Genomic DNA, 13,004 nt, shown 5'->3' with positions numbered 1-13,004 from the left:
GCCCCACGACGACTACCGCAGTCCACTTCACCCCTCCGCCGCCCCACACCGAACCACTCTTTCAGGTTTATTGTGCGGTTTGGCCCCCGGTGGACCCCCAGGGAACGTCTCACACTAGACGAGTGTAACCCCTATGTTTGCGTGGTAGAGTAATTGTGGTGTACGGGTACGTGGAGAACTTGTTTGCGCAGCAATCGCCGACATAGTGTAGCTGAGGCGGAATAAGGGGAACCAGCCTGCATTCGCCGAGGCAGATGGAAAACCGCCTAAAAACCATCCACAGACTGGCTGGTTCACCGGAGCTCGACTTAAGTCCGCCGGGCGGATTAGTGCCGGGGACCAGGCGCTCCTTCCCACTCCAGAAAGCTGTGCGTTAGACTGCTCGGCTAACCGGGCGGGCCCGTACATTTATTTACAACGTCAAGGGACTTCATCCGAACTGTTCAATAGCAACACACCTGCATGACGTACTAGAGCGAGCAACAGTTTTGTTTATGCGAGTATATTACAAGGAGTAGATAAAAGTCTTGATTGCAATTTTTTTTATTATTATTATTCATATGACCGGTTTCGGTTCATTCAGAACCATCTTCAGATCCGATATTTCAGTTACAGGAGTAACCCGTCCAAATCCAGCGACTTTCACATGCTGTGACGTAGCATGTATATGAATAATAAAAAAAAAAAAATTTGCAATCAAGTCGGATTTTAAGTAACATTATAAAATCAGTGATTGCTGTTATCCCATAAGACATTATGTCTGTTTTTGCAATAGATGAAAGTCTATAGAAAGAAGTTAACAACAAACGCAATATATGAAGTACTGGAACATAGCATTGTAAAGTAAAATATGCATCTACAGGGTGATTTTTTCCACCGTGTACAAACTCTAGGGATTGATCAACAATGGAATACGGAACAATGAAGATCTAATGAACTCTCGTTCGGAAATGCGTGGTTTCTATGCTAGAGACCATTTACTTAATCATACTTTGTCACAGAGACTGCAGTCTAATACGCGCTGTACCATGAGGCTACAGTTACAGTATGTATAGTTTCCTCCTAGAATGTGGTACTGTTCCTCATGCCCGAGCAGTTCTAGGCGCTACAGTCTGGAACAGCGCGACCGCTACGGTCGCAGGTTCGAATCCTTCCTCGGGCATCGATGTGTGTGATGTCCTTAGGTTAGTTAGGTTTAAGTAGATCTAAGTTCTCAGAAGTTAAGTCCCATAGTGCTCAGAGCCATTTGAGCAATTTTTTTGTTCCTCATGCACGATGCCCTAGTGCCCTTTGCTGCCATAGACGTTGGTAATGTTGTGTCCGATTCACTTCTCTTGCTCACGTAGTGGACGTGATACATCGCTGTATACAGTGGTTACATATTCTAATCGAAAGCTTGCCGACGTGATGTTTACTTACGGAAAGACAAATGGCGACGGGTGGCGGGCAGCAAGATTGTACCAGGAGACATACCCTGCCGACAACAACCACAGCAATCAATATTTGCAACAGTGTTTCGCCGTTTATCTGAGACACAGTCGTTTCAGGATTGAGGAAATCGTGAAGGACGTACGCGAAATGTTCGGACACCAGACTTGGAGGAAAATGTGATTAACACTGTGGAAGCCAACTGCCGTGTGAGTAACAGGCAGCTGGCCCGCCAGTGCAGGGTGGTTGTTGTGGTCTTCAGTCCTGAGACTGGTTTGATGCAGCTCTCCATGCTACTCTAGCCTGTGCAAGCTTCTTCATCTCCCAGTACCTACTGCAGCCTACATCTCTCTGAATCTGCTTAGGGTATTCATCTCTTGGTCTCCCCCTACGATTTTTACCCTCCACGCTGCCCTCCAATACTAAATTGGTGATCCCTTGATGCCTCAGAACATGTCCTACCAACCGATCCCTTCTTCTGGTCAAGTTGTGCCACAAACTTCTCTTCTCCCCAATCCTATTCAATACTTCCTCATTAGTTATGTGATCTACCCATCTAATCTTCAGCAGTCTTCTGTAGCACCACATTTCGAAAGCTTCTATTCTCTTCTTGTCCAAACTATTTATCGTCCATGTTTCACTTCCATACATGGCTACACTCCATACAAATACTTTCAGAAATGACTTCCTGACACTTAAATCTATACTCGATGTTAAGAAATTTCTCTTCTTCAGAAACGCTTTCCTTGTCATTGCCAGTCTACATTTTATATCCTCTCTACTTCGACCATCATCAGTTATTTTGCTCCCCAAATAGCAAAACTCCTTTACTACTTTAAGTGTCTCATTTCCTAATCTAATACCCTCAACATCACCCGACTTAATTCGACTACATTCCATTATCCTCGTTTTGCTTTTGTTGATGTTCATCTTATATCCTCCTTTCAAGACACTGTCCATTCCGTTCAGCTGCTCTTCCAGGGCCTTTGCTGTATCTGACAGAATTCCAATCTCATTGGCGAACCTCAAAGTTTTTATTTCTTCTCCATGGATTTTAATACCTACTCCGAATTTTTCTTTTGTTTCCTTTACTGCTTGCTCAATATACAGATTGAATAACATCGGGGAGAGGCAACAACCCTGTCTTACTCCCTTCCCAACCACTGCTTCCCTTTCATGTCCCTCGACTCTTATAACTGCCACCTGGTTTCTGTACAAATTGTAAATAGCCTTTAGCTCCCTGTATTTTACTCCTGCCCCCTTTAGAATTTGAATGAGAGTATTCCAGTCAACATTGTCAAAAGCTTTCTCTAAGTTTACAAATGCTAGAAACGTAGGTTTGCCTTTCCTTAATCTTTCTTCTAACGTAAGTCGTAAGGTCAGTATTGCCTCACGTGTTCCAGTATTTCTACGGAATCCAAACTGATCTTCCCCGAGGTCGGCTTCTACTAGTTTTTCCATTCGTCTGTAAAGAATTCGTGTTAGTATTTTGCAGCTGTGGCTTATTAAACTGATTGTTCGGTAATTTTCACATCTGTCAACACCTGCTTTCTTTGGGATTGGAATTATTATATTCTTCTTGAAGTCTGAGGGTATTTAGCCTGTTTCATACATCTTGCTCACCAGATGGTAGAGTTTTGTCAGGACTGGCTCTCCCAAGGCCGTCAGTAGTTCCAATGGAATGTTGTCTACTCCGGGGGCCTTGTTTCGACTCAGGTCTTTCAGTGCTCTGTCAAACTCTTCACGCAGTATCATATCTCCCATTTCATCTTCATCTACATCCTCTTCTATTTCCATAATATTGTTCTCAAGTACATCGCCCTTGTATAGACCCTCTATATACTCCTTCCACCTTTCTGCTTTCCCTTCTTTGCTTAGAACTGGGTTTCCATCTGAGCTCTTGATGTTCATACAAGTGGTTCTCTTATCTCCAAAGGTCTCTTTAATTTTCCTGTAGGCTGTATCTATCTTCCCCCTAGTGAGATAAGCCTCTACATCCTTACATTTGTCCTCTAGCCATCCCTGCTTAGCCATTTTGCACTTCCTGTCTATCTCATTTTTGAGACGTTTGTATTCCTTCCTGCCTGCTTCATTTACTGCATTTTATATTTTCTCCTTTCATCAATTAAATTCAATATTTCTTCTGTTACCCAAGGATTTCTACTAGCCCTCGTCTTTTTACCTACTTGATCCTCTGCTGCCTTCACTACTTCATCCCTCAGAGCTACCCATTCTTCTTCTACTGTATTTCTTTCCCCGATTCCTGTCAATTGTTCCCTTATGCTCTTCCTGAAACTCTGTACAACCTCTGGTTCTTTCAGTTTATCCAGGTCCCATCTCCTTAAATTCCCACCTTTTTGCAGTTTCTTCAGTTTTAATCTACAGGTCATAACCAATAGATTGTGGTCAGAGTCCACATCTGCCCCTGGAAATGTCTTACAACTTAAAACCTGGTTCCTAAATCTCTGTCTTACCATTATATAATCTATCTGATACCTTTTAGTATCTCCAGGGTTCTTCCATGTATACAACCTTCTATCATGATTCTTAAACCAAGTGTTAGCTATGATTAAGTTGTGCTCTGTGCAAAATTCTACCAGGCGGCTTCCTCTTTCATTTCTTAGCCCCAATCCATATTCACCTACTACGTTTCCTTCTCTCCCTTTTCCTACACTCGAATTCCAGTCACCCATGACTATTAAATTTTCGTCTCCCTTCACTATCTGAATAATTTCTTTTTTTCATCATACATTTCTTCAATTTCTTCGTTATCTGCAGAGCTAGTTGGCATATAAACTTGTACTACTGTAGTAGGTGTGGGCTTCGTATCTATCTTGGCCACAATAATGCGTTCACTATGCTGTTTGTAGTAGCTTACCCGCATTCCTATTTTCCTATTCGTTATTAAACCTACTCCTGCATTACCCCTATTTGACTTTGTGTTTATAACCCTGTAGTCACCTGACCAGAAGTCTTGTTCCTCCTGCCACCAAACTTCACTAATTCCCACTATATCTAACTTTAACCTGTCCATTTTCCTTTTTAAATTTTCTAACCTACCTGCCCGATTAAGGGATCTGACATTCCACGCTCCGATCCGTAGAACGCCAGTTTTCTTTCTCCTGATAACGACATCCTCTTGAGTAGTCCCCGCCCGGAGATCCGAATGGGGGACTATTTTACCTCCGGAATATTTTACCCAAGAGGACGCCATCATCATTTAATCATACAGTAAAGCTGCATGCCCTCGGGAAAAATTACGGCTGTAGTTTCCCCTTGCTTTCAGCCATTCGCAGTACCAGCACAGCAAGGCCGATTTGGTTTTTGTTACAAGGCCAGATCAGTCAATCATCCAGACTGTTGCCCCTGGTCCGCCGCTCGTGGTCTCGCGGTAGCGTTCTCGCTTCCCGAGCACGGGGTCCCGGGTTCGATTCCCGGCGGGGTCAGGGATTTTCACCTGCCTCGAGATGACTGGGTGTTTGTGTTGTCCTCATCATTTCATCATCATCCAGAAAAGTGGCGAAATTGGACTGAGCAAAGATTGGGTAAATGTACGGGCGCTGATAACCACGCAGATGAGCGCCCCACAAACCGAACATCATCATCATCATCATCGTTGCCCCTGCAACTACTGAAAAGGCTGCTGCCCCTCTTCAGGAACCACACGTTTGTCTGGCCTCTCAACAGATACCCCTCCGTTGTGGTTGTACCTACAGTACGGCTATCTGTATCGCTGAGGCACGCAAGCCTCCCCACCAACGGCAAGGTCCATGGTTCATGGGGGGCCAGTGCAGGGTAAGCCAGACGATTGTGGGGAACCTTCTCCATGACAATTGTTACTGCCCTTATCACTTCCAGCGTGTGCGGGGCTTACTAGTGACAGACTTTCCACATTGGGAGCCGTTTTGTCACTGTTTTCTTCACCAGGAAGTACGATTCTGGGATTTGTGTCATCCATCCCATTCACAGATGGCGCCACCTGTACGCAGAGCTATATCTTCAACTTTCATAACAGTCGTCTAGTTATCAGAACCTCCATGGCATGGTGACAGCGAATCATCACCATCGGGGCAGCCGGAATGTGTGGTCCGGGGTGATTGGCGGCCATATTTTGTGACAAGTCTTCTTTCCACGTCGCCTAACAGCCCCGAACTATCCGCGTTTCTTGCTGGTGACTTTGCCTCCCCTGTTAGGAGAAGTACCATTGATTATTCGAAAGGTTGTGTGTCTGCTACGTGATCGTGCTCCAGCCCACTTTGCCATTAACGTCTGGACGCATCTCAGTCGTGACTTCCCTCGTCGATGGGCTGGATGAGGGGGTCCAGTTGCATGACTCGCTCATTCACCGGTTCTCAAACTGTGCGATTTCTGGTTATGGTTCCATCTCAAAAGTATAGTGTATGCACAGCCCATTCTAGATGTGGAGACACTGGGGCACCATATTCGTGTCGTCTTGACGCTGTTTGGATGCAGCCTGGATTCCCGGGTTCGATTCCCGGCGGGGTCAGGGATTTTCTCTGCCTCGTGATGACTGGGTGTTGTGTGATGTCCTTAGGTTGGTTAGGTTTAAGTAGTTCTAAGTTCTAGGGGACTGATGACCATAGATGTTAAGTCCCATAGTGCTCAGAGCCATTTTTTGATGTGAACGTTTGAGGTAGAACATTCTTCCAATCCATATCCATATGTGGCGTACAGCAAACCAGTGCTTAACAGTATTGCTTCCTGTGGATGCCTTGGGCAGATGGAGGGAATATTTTGAAGAGTTGCTCAATGTAGGTGAAAATGCGATCAGTAATGTTTCAGATTTCGAGGTAGAATGGGATAGGAATGATGATGGAAATAGGATCACATTTGAGGAAGTGGAAAAAATGGTCAATAGATTGCAGTGCAATAAAGCGGCTGGGGTGGATGAAATTAAGTCGGAACTCATCAAATACAGTGGAATGTCAGGTCTTAAATGGCTACACAGGATAATTGAAATGGCCTGGGAGTCGGGACAGGTTCCATCAGACTGGACTAAAGCAGTAATCACACCAATCTTTAAACATGGAAACAGAAAAGATTGTAACAACTACAGAGGTATCTCTTTAATCAGCGTTGTGGGTAAAATCTTCTGAGGTATTGTTGAAAGGAAAGTGCGAGTATTAGTTGAGGACCAATTGGATGAAAATCAGTGTGGGTTTAGGCCTCTTACAGGTTGTCAGTACCAGATCTTTAGCTTACAGCAAATGATGGAGAAGTGTTATGAGTGGAACAGGGAATTGTATCTATGCTTTATAGATCTAGAAAAGGCATATGACCGGGTTCCTAGCAGGAAGTTATTGTCTGTTCTACAAGATTATGGAATAGGAGGCAAACTTTTGCAAGCAATTAAAGGTCTTTACATGGATAGTCAGGCAGCAGTTAGAGTTGACGGTAAATTGAGTTCATGGTTCAGAGTAGTTTCAGGGGTAAGACAAGGCTGCAACCTGTCTCCACTGTTGTTCATATTATTTATGGATCATATGTTGAAAACAATAGACTGGCTGGGTGAGATTAAGATATGTGAACACAAAATAAGCAGTCTTGCATATGCGGATGACTTAGTTGTGATGGCAGATTCGATTGAAAGTTTGCCAAGTAACATTTCAGAGCTAGATCAGAAATGTAAGGACTATGGTATGAAGATTAGCATCTCCAAAACGAAAGTAATGTCAGTGGGAAAGAAATATAAACGGATTGAGTGCCAAATAGGAGGAACAAAGTTAGAACAGGTGGACGGTTTCAAGTAAATGGTTCAAATGGCTCTGAGCACTATGGGACTCAACATCTTAGGTCATAAGTCCCCTAGAACTTAGAACTACTTAAACCTAACTAACCTAAGGACATCACACACACCCATGCCCGAGGCAGGATTCGAACCTGCGACCGTAGCAGTCCCGCGGTTCCGGACTGCAGCGCCAGAACCGCTAGACCACCGCGGCCGGCGGTTTCAAGTACTTAGGATGCATATTCTCACAGGATGGCAACATAGTGAAAGAACTGGAAGCGAGGTGTAGCAAAGCTAATGCAGTGAGCGCTCAGCTACGATCTACTCTCTTCTGCAAGAAGAAAGTCAGTACCAAGACTAAGTTATCTGTGCACCGTTCAATCTTTCGACCAACTTTGTTGTATGGGAGCGAAAGCTGGGTGGATTCAGGTTACCTTATCAACAAGGTTGAGGTTACGGATATGAAAGTAGCTAGGATGATTGCAGGTACTAGTAGATGGGAACAATGGCAGGAGGGTGTCCACAATGAGGAAATCAAAGAAAAACTGGGAATGAACTCTATAGATGTAGCAGTCAGGGCGAACAGGCTTAGATGGTGGGGTCATGTTACACGCATGGGAGAAGCAAGGTTACCCAAGAGACTCATGGGTTCAGCAGTAGAGGGTAGGAGGAGTCGGGGCAGACCGAGGAGAAGGTACCTGGATTCGGTTAAGAGTGATTTTGAAGTAATAGGTTTAACATCAGAAGAGGCACCAATATTAGCACTGAATAGGGGATCATGGAGGAACTGTATAAGGAGGGCTATGCTCCAGACTGGACACTGAAAGGCATAATTAGTCTTAAATGATGATGATGATGATGATGATGATGATGATATTTTCCAAAGACGCGTTTCGCCTTATTTAGGCATCTTCAGGTTATCTTTTCTAGATGGACGCAAGAGGCACCAAAATCTGCATCAAATCTTGCAGATCTTGGTGCCTCTCGCGTCCATCTAGAAAAGATAACCTGAAGATGCCTAAATAAGGCGAAATGCGTCTTTCAAAAATAAAAAAAATAATATTGCAACCAAGACTGTTTTTGACCACTACTGAGGTAGAACATGCTACAGTGCTTACAGGCATGTGTTGAGGCACATAGAAACTATTTGCAACAGATACTGTAATTGTGACTGCATGATACAGTACGTATTAGACCGCATTCCCTGTAATAATGTATGATTGAATGAATGGTATGTAGCACGGAAACCATGCATTTCCAGGCACAACTTCATTAGACCTTTTTTGTTCTGTATCCTCTCATCCATCAATACCTAGAGTTTGTACTCGGTGGAAAAAAATCACCTGTGCACTTGATCATAGTTCTGAGATGGTATAGAACAAGCTGCCACTCAACGTGTATCCACTGAAAGCTGAGGCAAATTACAGTATACAGAATGTGTCTGCACTGACATTTCTAGTAAAGGACAATGAAACACGCAAATAATCCTAATAAACATAGGTACAGTAACCAATCATTTATGTCAGTACGACGTATGCACACGTGATACCATTGGTACAACACCTCCAGGCATGTTCCTACAGTGAACAGAAAACGCACTATGCATGTGTAGCTCTTGAGGCTATTGCTATGGGCTCACACACATTTTCAAATGAAGAAATGGATGGCATCCACTTCATGCGTGGGCGTTCTAATGGAGTGCATGGGAAGCAGCACGACTGCGTCATGTGGCGTGTCCTCGCAGAAGACAGCCATACTGCAGATTGTTCTCTATCTCCCGTCGGCGCCTTTCTGAGACCCGTCCACTTAAACCTAACATGCCGGCAGACCAAGAAAATTGTCAACACCACTAATGGAGGGGCGTGAATTAGAACAACTGGACGCTGTGCCAGGAGTGGGTACCGGAGGGAAAGCTGTGGCAGATAAAAAAAAATGGTTCAAATGGCTCTGAGCACTATGGGACTTAACATCTGAGGTCACCAGTCCCCTAGAACTTAGAACTACTTTAACCTAAGGACATCACACACATCCATGACCGAGGCAGGGTTCGAACCTGTGACCGTAGCGGTCACGCAGTTCCATACTGAAGCGCCTAGAACCGCAGATCGCGCTCCGCTCTCCACAGTATGGTGATCATCACATGAGGAACAGTCATCACGTAAAAATTGTGCAGGCCCTGGCCGCACCTGAGATTCAAGGCCAGTTTGGTTTCTGCCAATGGATCCCTTACTCAATGTGGGAATGATCCATAATTCCACTTTCACATGTTACTTATACATGAGGCGTGCTTTACCACTGGTGATATTATGAACATTAACACCATTGAGACGACACATGAGGTGAGATTTTCCATTAACATTCGAGCCGGCGTCTTTGGTGATGGACTGACAGCGCCACATTTCCTGCCTGGCCAACTTACTGCTGATGTGTACTTTAATTCCCTGCAACACAAACTATTTGAATAATGCTTCTTATGTTGGGAGGATGCATATGTGGTGCATGCACGATGGTGAATTGGCACACTTTCATTTGGCTATTCGGGAATCTGTAGCATGCATTTTCGATAGCAAGTGCATCGACTGTGGCTCGTCAGTGGCATGAGCCAGGTCCTCTGACTTCGATGAGCTGGATTATTTTGGGCGTGGGGAAATTTAAAACCTCTGGTGTATTCTAGCGCTGTCGATTGTCTCGAAGAATCCTGGGAAAGCACTGTGGATCTCTGTCAATGGATTTGGAAATTGCCTGGAATTTCTGAATGTGTACTGGCGTCAATGCGGAGATGTGATGAAACCTGCTTTTCGCATGAAAGGCGGCCGTGCGAACAATGGTTGGAATGTGTTCGTACTCAAGTGCATATGTCTAACTTGGATTCTCGGGGATTCTCCTAAAATCCTTGATGTACTCAATCATAATATGCTGTAAACGGGAAACAAGTAGTTTCCGGACAGCTGTATATTGGGATTATTTACTTCTATCACTCTCCTCTACTTACATCTTTCATTTGTACCCTGTAAACTGTGTACACGTACTGCATAAAAAAAGTACATAAAACGTGTGTAAATCAGAACTGTTTATTTTTTAGTGTTCTTGTGTGTATAGATCTTGCTATCACATGACAACTGTCATTGTTTCTGTTACTGTTTCAGCACTGCTACTGACCTTTCGGCACCAGTGGAAGCACGCACACATCCACCACTTGCCCTCCAGCACATCCCAAACGAGACAGCTGCCAGACGCCATCAGCAGACGTCACTGTGCGACCTGGAATTCGACAAGAAGGAAGGGAGGCATCACTGGAATGAGGACACCGAAGTTCCCATTTCACCTCCCCCTGACGACGGGCGTTACGATAGTGGACTCGGCCCCGAAGATGTCTCGCCAGCTTGTTACAACCGCCAGCACTCTCTGTCATCGTGGCCTGCTACCGTGGACAGCTTCAAGAAACCGACTGTCGCCAGATTGGACAGCGGCGTCGGCATCGAAGAGGGGCAGGAACGCGACGTCGTGAAGGTGACGCGGGGTGGTGAGGCTCAGAGGGCTGACAGAGGTTAGCGATGGCAGCGGCCTACAGACGAAAGACTGGTTCGGTGAAGAGAAAACTCTCGTATTATCCGAAGATGAGAAAACGGCTCGAGATGAACGTGTGGCGATTCGTGCCAATATTCACGAGCACATCACTGGTGATGAAAGACGGCAGTGGTATTCTCTTTCGAGAGTCGGCGAGCAGAACGAGACAGAAATATTGGGCAGTACCAGGAGGGCATCTGAGGCGCCAGAAACTGTAGACAGAGACGAGATTTTCCGTTCCGTCGGGTCGCACGGCAGCGGATCGGACCGCGGCAAGAACTTGGAAGTCTGCAGCAAGTGGTGCGAGACTGGCAAGGTCACTTCGGCGAGCACCGAGGACTTGTGTGCAGAGATCAGGAGGAACCACGCCTCGGAGTGGGAGGTCGCCAGAGACGAGCCGGCGGACCTACCGAGCGACCGGGGCTGGCCCGAGTCGAGGAAAGCTTCTTCGGTGACCGGCGAAGACGACCGCGAGTGTTCCTGGCAGGGTCGCCGAGAAGATATCGTTCCCGCCACCTCCTGGACCGACGACTTCGGCACCGGCACTAGGTCGAAAAGATGGAGTTCCTGGAATACTGGGGAGACGGACGAAGAGCTGGAGAGACAACCTCCAGAGATTGGGACCCTCGGAGGTCTGTACCTGCCCGGGCGCCCAGGTATGAAGTTCGACCCGGAGCGGGACACCGTGCTGCACCACGGGGACCACGAGGACCTCGCGGGGGAGTCCGAAGACTGCGTCGTCGAACTGAGGCGGCAGTCGACGCAGAGCTTCGACGACGGGGAGGAGGGCCCGCCGGGGCAGGCGCGCTACTGGAGGACGCCCTCGGTCGTGGTCAGCGACTACTCGGACGACGTGCCGTACTGCGGGCCGCCGGGGGAGGGCGGGGGCGACGCGGGGGCCGACGACGGCGACCAGCTGAGCGAGTGCGGCAGCTCGTGCAGCGGGCTGTCCGCCGCCGAGACCGACGTCGACGGGGGCCTGCTGACGCCCGAGAGGAAGGCCTCCGACTGCTCGACGTGCTCCACGCTCAGCGGCGACGACGACGCCAGCGTGGAGGCGCTGCTGCAGCCGGTGCGGACACGACCAAAGGTGAGCTGGCCGTGTAGTAGCTGGTTCCCTCCGAAGTTTCCCTAACTGGTGCTCGTACGAGTCTCATCCGGTAAAGCGAATGATTAGAGGCCTTGGGGCCGAAACGACCTCAACCTATTCTCAAACTTTAATTCGGTGAGATTGAAACGTCCCCTTAGAAAAATTTATACACGACTGTGCTTAAACTGACATACAATATTTTTAGCGCAACGCAATCTGACTTTCAAAAATCCCTACAAAAGAATGGCCCTGACTAACATTAAACTATACCTTTCACAAATCACTTACCTCACCAAAAATCTCCGTTACTCGAACTACTGCAATACAGCGAGCGCCACTACTGCCAGCTAAATAACAGATTCAAACTACTGAAGGCACTAACTACTGATAGGCATAGTTAGCAAATGAAATATTTTAATAGAGAACAAACAATGTATTTACCTTAATAGTCATAATATATATAGCAGTTCATAACATCCATTCTTACAAATATCAAAACTCCGCCATTTCTCTCCCCACATCCACCACTGCTGGCGGCTCACCTCCAACTGCGCAATGCTACGCGCTGTTCACATCCAGCTGCCGCTGCCCAACACTACAATGGCAGACAACAATGCAAACTAGCCACAGACTGCACACAGCACAGCCGTGATTTTCATACAGAGAGCGCTACGTGGCGGCGGCGTTACCAATATAAGAACGTAAACAGCCTACTTACAAGATCTCCGGCTTGCTTGATGTGCTGAAGCCGCGAGCAAACGACTCGGATCGGAGTGCCAAGTGGGCCACTTTTGGTAAGCAAAACTGGCGCTGCGGGATGAACCAAACGCCGAGTTAACGCGCCCGAATCGACGCTCATGGGAAACCATGAAAGGCGTTGGTTGCTTGAGACAGCAGGACGGTGGCCGTGGAAGTCGGAATCCGCTAAGGTGTGTGTTAACAACTCACCTGCCGAAGCAACTAGCCCTGAAAATGGATAGCAAGTAGAAAGTTAGGTCTCGAAGCCGAATGGGCACGCCCACTGCGACAAGCCTGTAGCAGGTTTGCTTCTTCGGTCTTCGAAGAGAAATAATTGAGTTCTGCTCGTCACCATCTTCGAAGTGGTTCCCAGCCTGTGGTTAATTACCCCCTGAGGGGTAAAAACTAAACGATTCGATTCTGTTTCAGTCA

General features: G+C 46.6%; 1 protein-coding gene across 1 annotated transcript in view; it reads left to right on the top strand.

Moving 5' to 3' along the window:
• The window catches only part of LOC126106729 (uncharacterized), a 167,628-nt gene extending 156,934 nt beyond the window's left edge, over window positions 1–10,694 (top strand). The window contains exon 6 of the mRNA XM_049913107.1: window positions 10,324–10,694. Within this exon, the coding sequence (XP_049769064.1) occupies window positions 10,324–10,685 (362 nt within the window). The 3' untranslated portion in view covers window positions 10,686–10,694. The remainder of the gene's footprint in view (window positions 1–10,323) is intronic.
• The last annotated feature ends 2,310 nt before the right edge of the window (window positions 10,695–13,004 follow it).

The sequence above is a fragment of the Schistocerca cancellata genome, chromosome 10, assembly GCF_023864275.1.
Source record: "Schistocerca cancellata isolate TAMUIC-IGC-003103 chromosome 10, iqSchCanc2.1, whole genome shotgun sequence".
In the NCBI taxonomy this organism is placed as follows: domain Eukaryota; kingdom Metazoa; phylum Arthropoda; class Insecta; order Orthoptera; family Acrididae; genus Schistocerca; species Schistocerca cancellata.
The sequence above is the reverse complement of the archived record's forward strand: the minus strand, read 5'-3'. Positions and strand labels throughout refer to the sequence as shown.